This window comes from Aptenodytes patagonicus, chromosome 6, assembly GCF_965638725.1.
Source record: "Aptenodytes patagonicus chromosome 6, bAptPat1.pri.cur, whole genome shotgun sequence".
In the NCBI taxonomy this organism is placed as follows: Eukaryota; Metazoa; Chordata; class Aves; order Sphenisciformes; family Spheniscidae; genus Aptenodytes; species Aptenodytes patagonicus.
Genome location: NC_134954.1, coordinates 51,749,463 through 51,770,091, shown reverse-complemented (window position 1 = coordinate 51,770,091; position 20,629 = coordinate 51,749,463). Strand labels below are relative to the sequence as shown.

Sequence of the window (20,629 nt, the reverse complement as noted above, 5' to 3'; positions counted from 1 at the left end):
TGACTGTCAGAGATAGTGGAGACTTACCACTAAAGTGAAGGATAGGTTTTCACTGGTGGCAACGTTTCTGGCTTCTGGGTGAAAATGAAGAATCTTCAAATAACATATTACCTCCCCGCACACACATTTACAGAAAAATGTATGTAAATCTTATATACAATACAGCACATCATGTATTGTGTACCTAAAACTTAAATTACGTACACATTTATAAACAGTTATTTTCCAAGCACAAAGGCTGTGCAAAAAAGGCATGCAGCACAATTCTAAGCAAAGGGACAACTTGAATCTTTGGACTGCTGCAAAACCCCAAAATCACACTCAAGAGCTTTCTACTCTTACCTTTTGGGGTTTTTTTGCCTGTGGCCTCTTGGACATCTCAGGAATTGGGAGGGATCGACATATCCAGACAACAGAGGTGGAAGGCTCCCACAGACCACTTGTTTCACTGCCACGAAGGGGGGTGGTCACAGGTTCTTGTGATAAATTACTGGTCCTCTTTGGAGCAATACTTGAGACTGCATAAAGCACCTACACATCTGACTAAGATTCTAGCAGACGTCCTACAGACATGGATTATAGGAAAGATGTACCAGAATACACTGAAGTAGTAATGAACGGCAATTCCGGAGCATCAAATGGAGGTGGTCTTTTTATAGAAAATATCATCTGCAAGATAAGATCTGAGTCAGCCACGTCAGCTTCTGCTGCCCTGTTCTACAGTGCATACTCCGTACTTCTGGTAAAGGTGGTGGTAAAAGCTGGAGCAAAGACAGCCACCTGCTCGTTAAATCTTTACTTAAAGGAACTAAGAACCATTTGACAGCTGACTATTAGCTCCATTCTCTCATTCCCCAACACCCAGAACATGTTAGAGATCGTATCAGAGCTTTCCTGAAGCCATTGCGAAGGCTTATCTTACTGATTCCAGCATCTCAAAATGCCTCAAACCAAAGCCTGTTATTTCTTGTTCAGACAAGCCGAAAGAAAAGCTCTGTGGAGTCCCTTCCCAGAGGAAAATCTGAATCTTCAAACCAGAAATCCTCCACCTCACAAGTGCTTCAGTGATTACATCATTCGCCTTAGTCATATTGCCCCTTGGCCTGGTAAGTAGCAATGATTAAAACCTCTTGTTCTCTGCAAGAATTGGTAGTAGTTTGTAACTTGCAAGGATCAAACCATTAGTTCATTCAGGAATGAGCCCAAGAATACTTAGATTATAGTAAGTGTACGTACAGGCCTTGTACTTCACTGAAAATAAGTACCCTGACTGTTGAAATTGGTAACATGGGCTGCTCTCAAGCTCATGTTCTCTTGCAGAACCAGGTTTAAGGTCATCTTAGTTAGTGATTACATCAGACTGCAAGAGATACAAACCATCCAAGGATCTAAAGGCTACTGTACCAAGAAACTACAAGCGAGGAAGCCTGACATGAAAATAAGCGTGTAAAACGCTACAGGTTGTACCAATAAGAAGCAAGAAGCACACCAAGCAACCATCATCAGGAGCCCATGAAGAACTGATTCACAGATAAACTCAGAAAGCCTTCTACAGAGCGCACAATTTTGTTTTGTATCATATGAGTTGCTAGAGTGACCACGAAAGCAAGCCACGAGGTAGCAACAATCCTAGATATACCAAAAATCTTATACTTGGGCTTGTGAACCTTTGCCCTGGAGGTGAGCAGAGATCTTTCAAAAATCACTACCACGCAACATGTGAACACACACAGCAGCATTCTCAAATAACACAAACGCTACGGCTGTGAGCCATTAGGTGGACGGCCCTTAGACTGCAGGCTTTCCATCAGGCTTTTACCTACACGTTTCCAGAGTTACTTTCTTCCAAAACTTCTACCTTCTGAAGCTTCTTAACAACAAAATATCCTTTTAAAAAATTGTGCCACCTAAACATTAATTAAAGTAACCACTTGATGTACTGAGCATTAAAGTTCTGAGAAATAAAGCAATCTCATCTTCAGCAACGAGGCATCAAAACCCTTGGCACCAAAACACCTTCAGCCACAGATGCACATCAGTGAAAGCGTCATTCCATAACACTTTTGAAAAGCAGTTTCATTCCCTCCCTCTTAAATAATGCACTAATATAGCTACAAATGGCTAGAGAGATGAGAAACAGAACCTAGGTATTAGAAATTGAAGTAATTTACACTAACATGCTCTGTGAACTAAACCAGCTTTTGGAAACCAAGCCCATTCACCTGTCTAAAGGAAGTGGATTCAGAGTGTGTTAAAATATTAACATCCATGGCACTGCGCAAGTCTAAGCAGAACTGTCTTCTCTCCCAAGCTGCTGCTCTTGTGACTTCCCAAACAACTTCACTCTCTCATTTTATTAAATAGGAGATTAAGCTGATAGTGAATTAACTCCCTTTTCTCTGTACCTGTCAATTCCTGTCACTCTGAATCTCAAAAGAGTTGCATTAAACTGCAAATGCAGAAAATCTTCCCTTCATGACTTTTTCCAGTTCTCTCTTTTCTAGGCTGAAGTCTACCTGGTTTATCCTAAATTATTCTGGTCTGTCCTCTGGCCATTTGATACTCCAAGACTTTAGACTTCACAAATAAAAGCTTTTCACTTTCATTATAGCATCATATACAACCATCACTCTCCTTAATCTCACAGTTCTCACTGGTCTTTCTTACTCCATCTAAAACCATCACCTCCCTCTTCCAGTCGTATTTTCTAAGCTCACAGCTTTTTCCTCCTTGTACTTATTATTGCTTCCTATGCTTTAAGCAAAAGGCCCTTATCCCTTTTAGCCACAGTTCCCTATCAAGACTGTCTGTATTGTGGCATATAAGTGTCAGGGAACTTAAATGCAACTTTATTTTCATATTCTATAGGATACGGCCTACGTTTCCTTCGTGCCCTGCTCAGCATAAGGTCAAAAAAGTTACCACTACACCAGCAAAGTATATGGCACCTGCATGTCCATGCACATACAGGTGGGGGTTTTTTTGAGAGCAAGGAGGTGGTGTATTACCATCTCCTTGCCCATAAGGAAAGGAAACGCGTTTTCTACTTCCCGCCATCTAGCACAAAATAATAAAACATCTCAGGCTATGAAATTACACCTTGTTAGTTAACAAGAAGTACAGTAAACTCAAGTCAAAAGAAAAAAAAAATAGTGTTTTATTAACTACCACACTGTTATAATACACTTTAAACGTACAATAAGGTAGCCTTTAAATTTGAGGTGGTTTTAAGAATAACAAATGAACAGATTTCCAAATGTTTGTAAATAGGTGAACTGCAGTAATTATTGTTGTACATTTTTTGAAAATGGTATAGCACTTACAGACTGGCTATATAACTTCATTTTGTACATTTTTCTATAATTGAAAATATAAACAGTAATTAAAAAATAAAAAGAAAATTCAGCATAATAAAAAACATATATGTTTATCAGTTAAATGTACTGGATACATACAATTTTTAAGGGAAGAAGCAAAAAAGGAAAGATGGCTGATATTTAAATGCAGATTGACTAACCAAAAACTAAACAACAAACAAATAAAAACCTCATAAAACCCCTAGTTCACTATGACTATATCCATATGTTTGGGAGTACTGTCAATATGGAAGTGATTTTTCTATTGTATTTGCATATGTTATATTTTACTGGTAATTTACATGATGGCTTTTAAGGCCCTGGCAGACAGATGTTTTTTTGGAAAAAGATTTGATTAAAATCACTGCTGAGACGCAATACACCTTATTTTTGGTCCTCCAATGTTCAAAAGAAGGGATATACTTCACTATAACATTTGCCTTACCACCCAAATGCCTCAACCTATACATTTTTTTTTTTTTTTAACATTTTAAGCTTTTTAAACATTGGTTATATTGCCCACCTTGGTTATTGAAAGAATATTAACAAGACATCATTTTGGCAAATTAAATCTTAAACATGGCTTTTCAATAGGATTTAAAAGGTGACTATCCCTAGAGTTCCATGTTAAAATGTAGTTTTCAAAATCTTACAAGAGTAATGCTTAAAATATTGTACATAGTTAACCTAATTAAAATAATTAGCTTCAAAATGACAAGTTGATGAGCTAAGTAAAGCCTACACTATGTAACATTTGCTTGGAAACTTGATTTGTCAGTTATGCATAATAAAAATTCCAGTCATCAAGAAAATTACAAAATTTCTTTTATCATAACATGATTTCTTTTCACCCATCAACTTCTTTTATCTTACAATAGATAAATACCAACATGTTCTCATTTTTTTTTACACTAAACCACACAGGATTGATGCATTTGGTTAGACTACCATTTCCATCGTTAAATTCTTTTTTTTTTTTTTAATATAACTTGGTAAAATTTCATCTCTTCTAGATTCCAAAAGTACCTACAAAACCCATGCAATTTTACCATTTTAATATACTATGGAATATCATACAAAGTAAGGCATTTCAGTGTCATGTATAACCAAGTTACTGTCAATCCAAAAATTTTTGCACATCAATAAAAAGATATCTAAGAACTTAGGAACAATATTCTTCTCACTACTGTATAAAAATAACCACAATTAATAGGTATCTTGTGTAATATTTACTCCATTGTCTCGTTTCCCGAAACTGTGACAAGCTGTAAAGGTATTTCAGTGTTGGTAAGAATATCCTGATTGCTGGTGCCAGATGTATTAACAGTTCCTATTCCTGAAACAGAACCTTGTTGAATATTTGCAAGGATAAGTGTTGTTCCTCCTGCAGTAATCAAAGTATCATCAGGTGTTGCTTCTACTGATGCCAGGACTGTACTGCTAGAGTGAATACCTTTTTTATTCTGATGTGTTTTAATGTGTTTGGCAAGGTGGTCACTTCTCATAAAGCGTTTTGAACATTCTGGACAGACAAATTTCTTCTCACCTGTCACAGAAGAGAAGAAAACAGAAATGTTTTCAAAAACATTAAAAATGTCACATGTACACCAAAAACTGAGATAACTTACTGCCTTTAAGAGTCAGAATTCTAACAAAATCTACACTGAAAAAAAAAGCGATCCAACATGATAAACTTTTGCATTAAATTTCTAGACACCCATACAAATCCTTTAAAAGAATTGATTTATTTTACTGTATCTCACCGAGTTTGAAGAGACCTTTCAGGCAAGCTAAAGAATATTACCCTCTCATTTCCTCAGGCTGCTAAGTTTCACTGCAATTACCACCAATAAATAACTTTTAAAGAGGAGAACAAAACCTGCAGAATGATGGACAGGGAAGACCATATGAGCTCCTGCAGAATCACACTTGAGACCGACAGACAAGATCACAGGAATTCAGATTTGAAGGGACCTCTGGAGGTCTCTAGTATGATCTCTCTCTAAGTAGGGTCAGCTATGAGGTCAGACCTGGTTGCTCAGGAATTTGTCCCGTTTGGTCTTGAAAACCTTTAAGGATGGAGACTGCAGAAACTCTCTGGGCATCCTGTTCCAGTGCCTGGCTGTCCTCACAATGAAAAAGTTTGTATTTATATCTGGTCTGAACCTCTCCTGTTTCAACTTACGTCTGTTGTCTCTCATCCTCCCACCAATGTACCACCATGAAAAGTCTGTCTTTGTCTTCTTAATGGTGGCCTTGCAAGTACTAGAAGGTTGCTATTAAGCTCCCCCCTGCCCTTACTCTTCTCTTTGTGCAGCTGAATAAGCCCAGTTCCTACAGCCTCTCCTCATAAGGCAAATGCTCCAGCTTCCTGATCATCTTGGTCACCCTTTAGTGAACTCAATCCTGTTGATCAATGTCTTTCTTATATTGGGGGCTGAAAACTAGATGCAATATTCTAGATGCAGTCTAACCAGTGCTGAGAAGAAGGGGATAATCACTTCCCTAGAACTAGTGTCTCTGCTTCTGTTGATACAGCCCCGGTCATCTTTGCTGCTGGCTCTTCCTCATGTTCTTGTTGTCCATCAAGACTCCCAGGTACTTTTCAGTAGAGCTGCTTCCCAACTAGTCAGTGCTTAGTCTGTGTTGCTGCAAGGGTTAAGTCCATCCCAGGTGCATTGCGTTTATCCTTGCTGAATTTCATAAGGTTCCTGTCAGCCTATTCCTTCAGCCTGAGTCCCTCTGAATAGCAGCCTTGCCCTCAAATGCATTGACCAGTCGCCACAGTTTGGTGTCATCCGCAAACGTAAGAAGCGTGCACTCTGTTGCCTCCTCCAGGTCAGTAATAAAAGATGTTAAAACAGGTCAAAGGATAGATCCCTGCAGTTCTCTACTTTTTATTGGTATGCAGGTACACTAGGAGCCATTAACCATACCCTCTGAGCTGGATCATTCAACCGGCCTCTTTTTTTTAAACCCATCTGGCTGTCCATCCAGACAGACCATAACATCCCAGCTTGGGTTCAAGCATCCAACGTGTCTGACAAAAGCACACCACTAGGTACAAAACATGAAGTATTTTTCATACACATTGCAAAGACAGTTTTCTAAGCAATGTAAATGCTGATAAGCACATAAATTATCTATTGTCATTAGGTTTTTCAAATAGTCTAATTTTAAAAGGTAAGCATCCTGTAGAATGTAATTACGGGTTCAGTTTGTAGGAAAATAGGTATACAGACAATAGATTTGAAACAAACTGCTCCTTGAAAAGGTGGAAGATCTAGACTAATTTCTTTTTTTTGTAGTAGACAAAAGGAGAAATGTGAACCTGGAGTCCCTAACGGGTGGTCTAACCATGAAACTAGAAGATATAGAATGATGCACCATCACATGCTCTTCCTTGATTTTGTGAATGACATCTAATCTCTTGGACATCTAGCCCCCTATTTTTATTTTTCTTTTTTAAAATGAGAGAAAGTTATTGAAGTTTTAAGCTGGAACAACAGTTCTAATCTGGTTCAAACAAATGAAATGCACTGCTGAACCTGAATCAAAGTATTCTGATTAAGCTATATTAAATATTAGCTTAAATGTCAGTTCTGAATCAAAAAAGGTAGCTGATTTTCCTCCTCAGACCTACTAAAGAAACCAAAGTGTATACACAGCTCTAAGTATTAGCTGATTTTAGAAAAGTCACACTACATTAAAATCAATCCAATACAAAGATCTGTTCTCCTCTTAGAAGTTATTTATACAAGCCCTCTCCATGACACGTCTTTAGTTAAATGCACCAGAATCAAAGACTGAAAACCTGTGTGCGTCCTTCGGTGTCGCTGAAGCTCATCGCTGCGAGTGAACCTTTTGCCACAGAACATCCAAGTACAAACAAATGGACGCTCTCCAGAATGCCAGCGGAGATGAGCTCTCAAATGTGAAGTTTTCCCATATACTTTGCCACACCCTGGTATGTGACAAATGTGTTGCTTCTTTTTTCCCAAGTTGGAGCCTCTGTTAAAAAAAAAAAAAAAAAAAAAAAAGAGAAGTTATTCATTCTAATACATTCCTCCTAAATACTGGTCATACATATAAGTGGGGTTACACATACTAATAGATCTGCAAACAAACCTGAGCAGCCTCCCATTTTTGTTTCAAATACAATCAGAGTCCAGTACACTCCATAAGAAGCTGGAACTAAATTCTATAATGCTATCCCAATTCTGCAACAAACTATAAATTCAACAGCATGTGAAATTTAAATGATAGAAGAGTAATCTTTAGCAAGCATACATGTATATGAAGTTGGAAATACAGTCCTTACAGCAGTTTGTACTACTTTGATGCTGAAGTGCCCATATTTTAAATTTCTCCCAGTTTCAGTTTTTACCATACCAAAGACAGTTTTGGCAAAGAAAAACACAAATGACTACAATTGCCAAAACGGAAACTAGAGATTTTGGCAACTGGGAAGAGAACAGATGGGACTTTTGGCATCTTGGGGAAACCTGAGAAGCAGTTTGGGGTTGGAGGACAAGCATACTAACCTGAATATTTCCACTAAAAGGAGTGGCAGTGAAACAGCTGATCTTGCTGACATTTAAATTAATTCCTTGGTATTTCAGAAGAAAAAAAATCCATCAAAATGAACACATAATTCACAGATAGTATAATCCAGACTACTGAGCTTGATGCCTATTTTAGGATGCTGCCTCACTGAAATGGTAGGTGATTGCTTCAGGGGAAGCACCTAACACAAAAGTCTAACTTGTTTTGTTTAAATAAAAATCACCAGAGAGAGAAGAGCCTCTGAAGACCCAGACAAAGATATCAGTCTGGCCAGCGCAGGGCATCATGATTGATTTTAGCCAATTTAAATGTTTAGTGCTGCTGAAAGGGGCACTCCAATAGATCTGGCTGACAACGCAGCTATGTGAATGGTAAATGCTGGTACAAGGGAGGAGATTGGAAAAGGCAGCCAAGCATCAGGCCACCTTACTCATCAGCAATGTTCACTCAGAACAGCTTAAGTGGATTCTGAAATCACAGTCTTGGGCACTCCATCCTCCATGACTAATTATACAATTTTCAGTTGCCTCCCCGGGGCAATTTTTTCCCTTAATTTGGGTGCTCAACTTCTGCTTAACTGTCCAGTGGCTGAGGATTTGCCAAGCTACTATTAGACCTAGATTCTCATCCCTGCATTCAGAACAATTCTGGTTTACATCTAATGAGGATTCAGGGTAAAATGCATATACACTTTAAGGAGCTAGCACTTGGAGCAAGCATTTCTGAACAGGCACAGAAATTAACTCACTCTAAAAACTCAGTGTCTAAAGGGAATTCCAACCTAAGCACATACGCACCTAAAACACTCCAGACGGTCCAGAAAAGTAAGGAGATAAAATCCAATTAAGTCCTAGAAAATGTTTCTAAGAAGTCTCAATATAGAGCGACATTCATAGTGCTTCATTAGTCATTTTGTCTCAGAAAAGAAAACTAACACTTTTACATACTAATTATTTGTCATGACAATGTAGGTTTTGACTTCAGAACAAGTTCAATGGCAGTAGAAGTAGAGAGTCCAGAAGGCTTTTGACCCTGCTGTGGTAGCAGTAGACCCTCATGAGCCTATGGATATGGTGACAGAAGAGATTCTGCTTATCTATTTTTTTTTGTTTTATTGCCACGCCTCAATCCTTAGCATCACAGAAAGTTCACCCGCCTGTTTTATCCAGCTTGTTTATAAATTTCATGAATTAAAAATTCTCTGACATCTGACCTGACATCTTAAACTCTTCCACCATTATTAGTCTTGGAAAGAGTACTTTTGACTTAATTTTCCTTTTTCAAATGTCCCAAAAGAAGATAATTTCTTTGGACCAGGACAAACATCGCCTTTTTTACATCTCCTACCTCAGCTGAAAGATCCATTTTTAGTAACCTTTGCTACATCTGAACTGTCAGGCTCACACTCTTCCATGGCCTTCCCTCAAGCCAAGATTAAAAAGCAAAATTAACTGTAATGTCAGGCATTTAACTTTGTACTATGCCACCTACACAAAAGCTCAATATTCACAAGTTTTGAACATTCAGCCAATCTCAAAGGCATTTAGCAAAGTGTCTTTAGATTGCCCCCTTTCTTTTCTAGTTTTTCAGCCTCTGCAGATGGCTAGGCCACCACACAAAGCTCACTGTATCTGTAACATTTCCAGTGGCATTTATCTATCAGCCCAGCTCCCCGGACTCCAAGGAAGAAATTTTCTGTATTCCTCCTTTTGCCTTACTACAACTAGTCACAGTTCTCAGGCTCTACGTTCACCTTCATCTAATGATTCAGTTCTAGACAGCTCTTCTTCAGGTCCTCTTGTTTGGTGGCTCAAGGCATCCAGCAATTGCGGTGCAAGGCAAAGGAACACCCATGGCTCTTCTCCATTACACAGTCTTGGTAACTGAAAGAATTCTCCACAGGATCCTGCTATCCTGTGTCTTTAATTGCCTGTCCAACTCCGTGTAACCCTAAGATGTGCTCAGCCTGTGCTTATTATAACAAAATGTATTTCTGCATTTGAGAACATATTTCTGTATATAGAATATTTTTTTGTATTTGGTATTTCATCCTCACAGCTTCTCCAAGTGTACTATAGTCTTCCCCTCCACAATAATAAGTACAAATACTTTGTAACTTTGCAAGATACAGTACAGAAATGTGACACAAATGACAGGAAATCACACCAAAATTCCCTTAAATAATTTTAAGACAGGATCCTAAGTCAATCATTTGAAGTTGCTTAATTGCACCTTTAGTCTAGACTGAAGGAAACCAAGGTTCAACTCATGGTCAGCTTACTGTGCGTAGGTGGCGTAGCATACATAGTTCTAAGCACCTCACTTCATTGGTGACAGAATTCCTTAGCGGACTCCGTAGTTCAAAGTGAGAGGAAAGTTAGGGATTCACAGAATGAAATCTGCAAGAATACTGTAAATGAGTAACTAAGTGTATTTATTCTACACAGCTTCATATAGGCATCTGCATGTTCGCTTCATGTGTGCTCTAACCTGACTGGATATGAGCCAAATTCTATGTGGATGCTTTGCAGCTGTGACAGTGGCACTATGCCCTAACACGTCATGGTAAGAGGTCTTTCTTGCTGCACTGGCCAATAACCATCACCACTGAGCAAAAGGATATGACTCAGGCCTACTCCTTGACTGGAGTCTTCAAATCAATTAGTATTTAAGTATTTTCATAGTACTGCCATAGAAATGCCAAAACTAAGGCTACACAAAAGATGAAATTATGATGAAGTCTGCATACATGAAGCCATATACTACCTTTTCCTACCCCATTCAGTGCACAGGAGGGATAGTATTCATTGAGTGAAATGCCATTCAGCTTTTTCATACTGATTTAATGTGCTTTTCTTGTCTTACTAGTGACATACTGTTTAAGTACTATCTTAAATGCAGAATTATTCATTTCCCCAGGGTTTTTTTTCTTCAGCATGGGCACTCACAACACTCACAGTGTCTAAGCAATTCACAAACATCAATGAATGTATCATCTTGCAACACTCCTGTGTAGTGAACTTGAACTAGTACAATCATTTCGTACATCCAAATATGAGGTCAAAAGAGATTAAGGCCAAAATTGTCAAACACCCACCAGCTTGAGGTGTCAAGTTCAATACAGTAGACACATACTTTCTTAGAGTACTTGTAGATGTTCACAATTCAGCTCAATCAACTTCTTTACAGGAATGAACTCAGTACTTCTGCAGTATGCTTCTGCAGATGGGGTGGATAGACAAACACCTCCAAAACTTGAGAGCCCTGTTGCTGCAGTCCCGTATCTCATCCCCTAAATGCCTTCCAATTTCTGCAATAAGTGAAGCAGGTGCCAATCATTACAGAGCCCTGATTCACTCCCTGTGCATCATCCATCCCATCCACTGAATGGCACTGGGGTCATATGAAAAAAATAGTATGCAGTCATGTAATTAGAAACCAAATGATAATGTATATGCACAAGGGATTAAATTAAATTTGCCCAGGACATCTTAACTTCAGCATTTGCCAACTTCCAAGTTTTCCATTTTGCAAGCTTAACATCATTTTAAGAATTGTGAACGCTATCTGAAAAAAATATATAAAAGCAAATGTCCTGTTGTCTGAAACTCCACAAGTCATCAGCAGAGTTGAAAGACAAATCAAAACTCAGAATTACAGCACTAGAGATAAACAAGTAACTGCAGCAGCTACGGAAGATGATCAACATGTATCAGAGGGAGAAGGAAAATATTTCTCCAAGTGGGCTTACTCCTTTTTGCTAGACTCTGAAGGAATTCTACATTCCAGTGGGAAAGTTGCTCTAGCAACTGTAGGCACTTTCACTCTTTTTCTGTTTGCCCACCATTGTCTCCTTCATTATCCTGTTTCTATTCCAGTCGTCTCACATCCTGACTTCCTGTCCTACTTTTCCTACTTACTTTGTACAGTTGATGTGTCCAGTCCTTCCTTTACAGTGGATTTCAGATACTCACCTATCTAAACTCTGTCCTAGCTCTTACTCAACTCCTTCCCAAATTCCCATATGTGAGTTTCAGTCAGACTACACCCTTTTCCAGACTTCATCAAAACCATCTCTCAAAAAGATCTCTCTGGGGCTTCGACTTTAAAATTTGGTCCGCTTCCTCCTAAGCAACTCTGCTTAGGAGGAAGAGGATTTTAAAGTAAAGATGTCTCCAAATTAAAGTCTCTGTAGTTTGGAATAGAGCACGAGGAAGATGCAACATGTGAAATCTCTATGTTTCCTAAGAGTACGGACAGTGCAAATCACATTTTCAGGGTTTTCTCCCAGACTGAAGCAAATGTCAACCCAGGGTGTACTTTGGGCAGATCTTCATGGCAGAGCCAAGGTTCACCAAGAACTTAGAAATGTCTGTGCCAGGTTTCAGTGAACTACACATAGGAATTTAACAATTTAACAAGTTGATGGACAAAGATGCTATATAACCTTAACTGCAGATATTATCACTAGCGTCATTCGTGATGTAAATGTATGAAAGTGTTTTTGTTTTAAACACTCAATATATCTTAGGCAGCCATGCCGAGTAAATTACCTCTCTGTGCTTGCAAAGAAGGTATCTAGAATATACAGCAAAAAACCACAAAAGTCTTGACAATAGACATATTCAGTCAGGACTCTTAGAACTCTTAGAGCCATAGGACACTGACAGGTTCTTTAAAGAGAACTCAGTAATTTACACTATAGTTCTCATATAAATCAGACTTCCATTTTAGAGAAGAAACTACTATCCAAATGGACAAATTTTAGCGTACTGGAAAGAAGCCCCTGCACAATTATATCAAGCACAAACACACCTAAATATTTTCACTTGTAAAAGGCAGCCTATTATCCCCACCTCCTCTCTCATATCCATAATCGAGATGTTTAAGAGGAAGTGTTTTGGAATAGAATAAAATCTTTATAGTAACAAAAAGCTGAAGAACACTTTCATGAGATGTAGCATAATAAAACATGGCTACTTATGCAGCCCTGAAGTTTTATACAAATTGGAACTTAGTACCTCTTTGTTAGCCAAATCTTCACTAACTTTGACTGAAAACAGTCAATTCAAAATTTGGTATTTAGAGTTATTATACAAACCTTGTTTTTCTTAGGAAACCAGTGAATAAGAAAACCAGGATAACTGTATTTTTGTAACACTCTAAAGCAATCAAACTATGGAAAAAAAATGCTCAATCAGTGAGGAAATGCAGGAACACAGGATTTAATCAAGTCCTTGACATATGATAGGAAGCCAATCACGGATGTGCATATTCCAAAATATTTCATTTTCATATTATTTACGGCAATGTTTTATCCCCCTCACTTGTACTAGGTGGCATCTAACTCCAGATTTTTCCAATTAATCTTAATGGAGTAACTCAGAGAGGATGGAATAATCTGCCTGTTCATCTGCAAACCGAGAAATAAAGGTGGCAGTCCTTTATTGCATAAGCTCTTTTGCATAAGCCTCTAGTTTTCCCTCACTGCAGACAACTGCTGTTAACTAAGGCTCCTTTTTTCCTCACTCATTATTTGTTTTCATCATTACATGCATTATATGACACTGAATGTTACATACCTTCCACCACCTTCTTTGCAGTTGGGACACGTGCAAGCTACTCGTCGCAGTCTTTTTCCCTCTTGATGTGGTTGGTCCCCTTCCTCATCTACCACCTGTACTCTCAAATGTGTTAGATCATTGGTATTGAGTGTAGAATCACCACTGAGCTGCCACTCTTCTGGATCAGGCTCCTCTTCTTTAATCCTAATATCTGAGGAAAAGAACAAACACAGATACATAAGTAGCCCATTAAATAGAAAGAAGGAAACCATAATGATCAAATCTTTTTACGGTTGAGAGCACTATGTCAGTCAAAAGTCAACAACCTTTAGTGCATACCGACATTGCTTCTGTGCCCTTGTAACCTGTAACGTATTTAAAAAGTTTATCTTACTATACATTTCAAAGTTGAAGAAAAGCTATAACGAAGTATTAAAGTTTAAGTTTGAACTGTTCTTGGTAGGGAATGCTGTCACCAGGAGGATTTTGCTTGCTTGAAACTTGGGAAAAACTGAGGAACAAGAGGTTGGACAGAGGTTGAAAAAAATGATCCTGAGTAGCCATTTATGTTTCTGCAGGATTTCTCAATTAGTGTGACATGTAGTAGAAACAGCCTTTCTCTATGATCTTCAGAAGATTTCAGTATACACAGTGATATATAAAGTAATATGAGAAATCAATTAAATAAAAGGTTTTGACCTAAGAAAGACCAAGATATCTAAGGAAAACAAAAAAAAATTCATGCCTTTGTTCCATTTTCCCCTTCTCACCTCAAATTTATGCCTTTTCCACTATACATAGAGAAGAAAACATTTAGGGAGGAATGCTATTCAGCGTTAGAGTGAGATAAGCAACACACGAACCACTTTAATGTTTTGATGAGCTAGTAGTCAAAATAGATCTTTGCAGTTTCATAGATGCAAAAAAGCCTCTTAAGTTATCCTCATAGGATGAACATTTGCAAGTATGTGTACCCTCTCCCTACAGAGCATTCATTCAATCTAATCCAAGAACTAATTACAGCATCACAGTACACTGTGAAACAACAACTATTTTAACAAATTTACATTTTGATAGGAACATTTTTCCATTCAGACACTATTCTGGATTCCCAACGAGCTGAAAGTCTGCAAGTCTGGATTTCAAAAAAAGACAGTTTCTATAGATCATTTTAGAAAGCTGAACCCCAGCCCCTTCTTTGGTACAGCAGAGTAGTTTACCTGTATTTTTTTTTTCAGTAAAAATTATTACCCACTAGCACAAACTAATAAGCAAACCATCATTTTATTTTTTTTTTCTTTTGTTGAAGCTTCAACCTAAAAGCTGTGTGTCTTTCTGGATGTATTTAAGAGACTGCTTTCTCTGCAGAACAAACTCAGTTATCGTGTAGATTTTTTTATCCTTAACTCAAACCCTACTCAAACACTGAAACCTTAACTGAGCACTGTGGCCACTCTAAATTCTTTCTGGGAGTCAGTGCATCAGCCATCATCTGTGTAATGAAGACAAAGCTGCACAGATTGCATGATAAAACATAAGAAAAACTGTGCTGGGTCAGATCATAAACAGCATCCTGTCCCAATAGAGATCAGGAAAGAAATTAACGATAAAACATGTAAAGAGTAATAGTTAGCTGGTCTACATTCATCTGTTTAGAGACAAAGGATGTAGCTACACACAAAAATTTGCTTGGTGCTAATAAAGTCTAAGTCCTGTCTTTCCCAACACCACAGTTTGCCTTCCTTTTACTTGCACATGTATAACCATTTGCGGAACTGTGCTGTAAACTACATCACTGATGTAACTAAAGTCAAAATAATACTCCAGGAAACCACTGCACTGGGAAGAGAATTCCAGGTCAGAAACAGGGAAGTCTAGAACATTTATCTGGTTTGGCTGCAAAAGTCAATGCTAGAAATTAAGTTTGCATGAATAGGACAGGCTCTGAGCAGTGGGAATTCAGGAGCTAGCACGCTCACTTTTGCAGATGCTTTACGAATGTGGTAACATCCAGCAGAACTACTGTGGTAAGCTTGTCCAAAATCACCTGCACACTGAGCTTCACTGTTACCATAAGAAGTTCACCATTTCAGACAGCAACGTAACAAGTATCTTTCATGTGAAGACCTAGAAAACCTCTGTGGTGAATTCTAGTCTTCTGCATTAGCCACCAAACTCTCTTTCCTACCAAATTAAGTCATTTTCTGAGCCTTCCCTATGAAATAATTTTATTATCCGTAATAATTTGTATATACATGTTATATATAAAATTCATTTTGCATAAGCAAAAATGAAAACGCTATACAACATACAAAGAGTTATAGAATTGATCTTTCAAATTGGATACTGTTAAGTATACTAATACGTTCACTTACAAGAATTTTACAAAAATACAAAAGCCTGATTTACTCTTATTCAACAGGGCACATAATAGGAATTTAAATACAGCAAAGTGGCAAGGCTGCCAGCACAGGCCAATTCAAGCCTCCAAGCAGCTCTTTAGGACTGGATATGTTATGCATCATACTCAATATTCTTTTACCAATCAAATGTTCCACAAAACATACATTGCATAAATTGTTTTTATTTAAAATAAGGATTAAAGTAATGTTAATAAAATAAAACACTGTATTAAGAAGATAATTTCATTATGATCTTACTAACATTAGACACTGGCATATAGTGAGTTTGTAAACTCAGTAGCTGAATCCAGTTAGCACTGCATACACATACTTCAAAAGAGATATCAACATGTCCTAGCAAAGATGAATGGATCAAATTAGGGTTATGGATCTGCGCTGCCAAGACCCAACTCCACTACTGAAGTCAAACATTCCATACAACATATGATTTCTCCTGTTATACTGACACCTCAAAGTCACACTCTAATAACAGTGATACACCTAACAATAGAAACGTGTCTAGAATGTCTATTACTGCACAGCAGTAACCAGGACTTTCCACCTTCAACTCATGCAATGTTTGTTCCATTTTGCAAACTTTCATCATGAGTTCCTTCCACTTTTTTCATCAGTATCTCTCTATTCCCAGTTCCTCCCAATCACCACCATTATTGCAGCAGCACAAAGGCTCATAATAGTTTTATAATGGTGGAGGCATAAATGCGAAAATTATTTGGACAAAAAAAGAGGGACAGACAAAATACTCCTAAGAGTTGAGGATACTGGAGAAAATAACAATTTGCATAGACATACAATAGTTTATATTATTATTTTAAAAAAATGCAAAACTGAAATGAAGTCAAAGTAGTACTCGGTTTGTAATTTTGTGCTGTGTTTCCTGGTTATCTTGGCAAGGCAGAAAGTGTAGCTATTGCTTTAGGTATTCCTCAGAAGGACCATCTTCTACTCCAGGCACACAGAAAAGTACAATGTAAACTGGCAATTTACAGACAGGACTTTTTAATACTTAGTTATGTAGATTATACTTTAAATAAAACAAAATTAAAAGAAATATCAAAAGATGAAGTGTTTATCTAGCCTGTCCAGGATGTAGTATAGTGGAGGGTGGATTGTATCAAATCCCACAGTGAATCTGATTGACTTAACAAGGTCCTTAGAAATAATGAGTCTGTTGCCCTCCAAGTAGGTTTTACATTATTGCAAGAGATGAGGGAAAATTCCACCACTATTTTTGGGGGGGAGGAAGGGGTGCCACTGTAATTTAGACAACAGTAAGAAAATGAAGGAGTAGAAGGAGCAAACCATGGAGAAGAGCAAAAGAGTCTTCTCCAATGCAATGGAACTGGAGATTATACAAATTCATACAAATAGCAACAACTCTGCATTTCTCCCTTGGCGTTCCTCTGGATGTGCTCTGTTCTAATTCAGTCTCAACTGACAGAATATTAGGTTTTACACATACTCTGCAAAAAATTGGACCTAAAAAAAATGTACGTAATCCCCAAAGACATGACAAGTTGATGCAAACACTGGTAAATTTGAGGCAACTTTTGTTTTCTACCAATTAAACACATGCTAAACGAAGGTTACATTTTCTTTACTACTATTTTATTTTCATGCTTTCAAATTTTGATATGCCCTTACTTCTTAATTAAGTTCAAGACATAGTACTAGGTAAGTATGAAGGGGAAATTCAGACAAAGATACTGTTTCAAACTGCCTACAGATTCTGAAAACCATCTATTCTGTTCAAGTTCTTCCTGGTATCCAATGAGCTAGATTTGTTCTAGGTTTTGCTTTCCTCTAAAGGATGGAAACTGGGATCTTGGTGCACAATTTTGTTCCAAAGGTAGCATTTCATAGTCACAGAAAGCCCAGCGCTGGCTACAATATGGAGCAAGTTTAAGTGTATTTGGCAAATAAAAGCAGTAACGAAGAGATTTGCTTAAAGCACTTCAGAGAAGAATAACTAAACTGACAGGATGAAACTATGCAGATGTAAATGCAGCTTAAACTATTCTTGAGCACATTTCAACTATAATCTAGTGAGGAGAGAATTACTGCTGCCCACTGATACAGCCAGGTCATTTACGTACTTCACCATGTATCAGATGAACGCATCAGTTAAGCTTCATGTTCTATCTTGGTCTGTTTCAACTAGGACTTTAAGAAAATGCTGTTTTCTTCATCTATGAGAAAAGTTGTTAGTTTACCCAACAGCCATAGAAACAGAGATAAACTGAGAAGGGAGGAGGATGCAGTGCAAAACCGCTTCATTTGAGGACTATGCCACCACTTGAATTTTTTGATATATCTGCCTCTGCAGAATGTCACATAAAGGCACTCTCAGCGTTGCCTGTAACTGTTTCCAAACTGCAGGCTTCTGGTTTAGCGGCTTTTCCTAGATGCTGAAAGCCACCCAACCTTTTTACTTCAGCTAAGCTTTACAAGTTCCTGATGTGAAAAGCAGAAATACAGTCTTTCAACTGAAAACAGATTTGCAGCAGCACTGCACATACTTTCACACCAATTTCCTCACAGCATCACAAATTGACTGTCTGCAGTTTCAACGTCTTTTAATCAGCCATGCCTATTCATTTATTTTTCCAAATAGATGCTTCCCTTCCCGCCTCTCCCAAGAAAACAGATGTGAATTCCCATCTCCTTTCCATCTTCTCTTGTTAATTTTGCTTTCAGTTTTCTGTGCAGTGCAACCCACTTTCCCTCAGTATCTTGACTCATCTTGCCTTAATCTCTGGATGTGAGGAAGCTTTAATAAAGATGTTCAAATTTCTTAGACACTGTCCTTGTTCATTCCCATCTAAACTAAACTTCCTAAACTAAACTATCTAAATTAAACTCTCACTACTAGTTGGCCAGCTGTGCAAGTCTTTCAGACAGGAAACTCAACAAGGTTGATGACTTCTACTCTGATTTGTCCCCCAAAACTTAAGTGTGAATTTAGGCATTTTTATTATGTAATAAATTACAAGGCAACAGAAGATACACTACAGACTGTCATCTTGAAATACCTGTGAACCTAACTCAGAAGAAAGACTGTCATGTAGTTTCAATAACTGTAAATCGGATTTTAGGTTTCTGAGGAAAACAACTGTTGTGTACAAGTCTAAGAGCAGGACCTCATAGTACTGAATATTTATGCAGTACCAGCAAAATGATTAAAAACACAGCTATAGATTTTTTTTCTTGCAAGAAGTGCCACATACTGTATTTCCAAGTGATCCTATGCATTATTCTAAGCCGATTATTTAAAAATTTGAATCACAAAAGTACTTAAGCCAGTGATACCACAACACATATTATGCATCAAAAAACAGTTACTTACCCTACAGTAACTGCAGTTCTTTGAGATGTGCTGTCTACAGATTCTCAAAATTTTGGATTCTTATGGACAGTAATGCCTGCTGCAGCATGCCCTTATTTTTTTCCTTTTTTACCATAGTTGAAAATATAAGAGGGGATAACTAGAAAGGGGGAAGAAAAGTTGATCATGCTTGATACAGAAGTAGTCAGGAACTGCAGAAATAGGTAAGGAAAGCAGGAGGACACAGAGAATTCTGTGACCAGCAGGGTTAAGTATTCCTACATAAAATAGTATTAGATTGCTGCTAGGGTCAAACAACAGAATTGTCAGCAGTAATTCAGGAAGGCACAACTGTCCAGTAAGTATTTCTGTTCTGTATTTAGGTAAAAGCCAAATAATGGTCCTATCACTGCATAAGAATGAAAAGCTTCGCATTGACAGTAAGTCAGGAAGATGTAAAAACAGCTACTGAAATAAAGACTTAATAAATCAACAGACTACGATAATTTTCATTCAATAATTTTAAGAGAAGGCTGAAGACCTCTCTGCAGTTTTAATGCTGCAAGCCTTTGACCGTGCAAATGCTCCAGTGGGTTAGAAAAAAGCTAGCACTGTGATAATACTGAAAAAGGGTAAACAAAGACTCAAAGAAGTAGGGAAAGAATTAATGCCACTCAAAATGGGACTATGGTAACAATTAGATTCAAAAGTAAATTTTTTTTTTTAAATCAATGATGACACCATTGCTGATATAATACACTTGAGAGTTCTGCACAGGAAATGACTTCTTAGGATACAGTAAAACATTTTGAGTAAGAAAAATGAAGTACAAAACATACATGGAGTACATGGACTAAAAACTGACATGAAGTTTAAATGCAGATTGAGAACTATCATTTCTGTATGATAAATAATGAGGACATGTCATTGACAATGTGTATTTTTTTACCCCTTTTGTCCTTAAAAATTACTACCTTTTGAAAAAACGTGTCTTCTACAAGTAGGGAAAGACAATCCATCTACAACCCAGCCTTATCTTCAAGACGGTAATCACAACTAGGATCCTGGTGAGCATTCCTGGCATTATGAAAAGACTGCAGTTGTCCTTGGTAGAAACTTCAGATACTTTTTATGAGCCAGATGCACTGACAAGTTAGCTTGAGAGATCAGAACCAAAGCATGTGATCCTGCCAGGAGGTTCAAAAGGCAAGAAAACCGCACAGAACCTGAAACAATGGACCTAAAGTGCTGAGACTGCAAAAAGACAGAAGATGAGTTTCCAGCCTTCATTTTAAGTTGAAGCAGTACTGGAAGTAAAATCCCTTGCCTCTTTCACTTAATGGATACTTGCCATACATCCCCACAGTATGAGAGTTTTCCTTTTGCTTCAGGAGT

General features: G+C 37.7%; 1 protein-coding gene across 2 annotated transcripts in view; it reads right to left on the bottom strand.

Annotated features, from left to right (window-relative positions):
* Positions 1-3,133: 3,133 nt before the first annotated feature.
* The window catches only part of SP3 (Sp3 transcription factor), a 35,827-nt gene continuing 18,331 nt past the window's right edge, over positions 3,134-20,629 (bottom strand). For both annotated transcript variants that reach the window (XM_076342593.1, XM_076342594.1), the window contains 3 exons: positions 13,505-13,697; positions 7,171-7,367; positions 3,134-4,902 (listed from right to left, as the gene is read on the bottom strand). In XM_076342593.1, the coding sequence (XP_076198708.1) occupies positions 4,586-4,902; positions 7,171-7,367; positions 13,505-13,697 (707 nt within the window). In that variant the 3' untranslated portion in view covers positions 3,134-4,585. The remainder of the gene's footprint in view (positions 4,903-7,170; positions 7,368-13,504; positions 13,698-20,629) is intronic.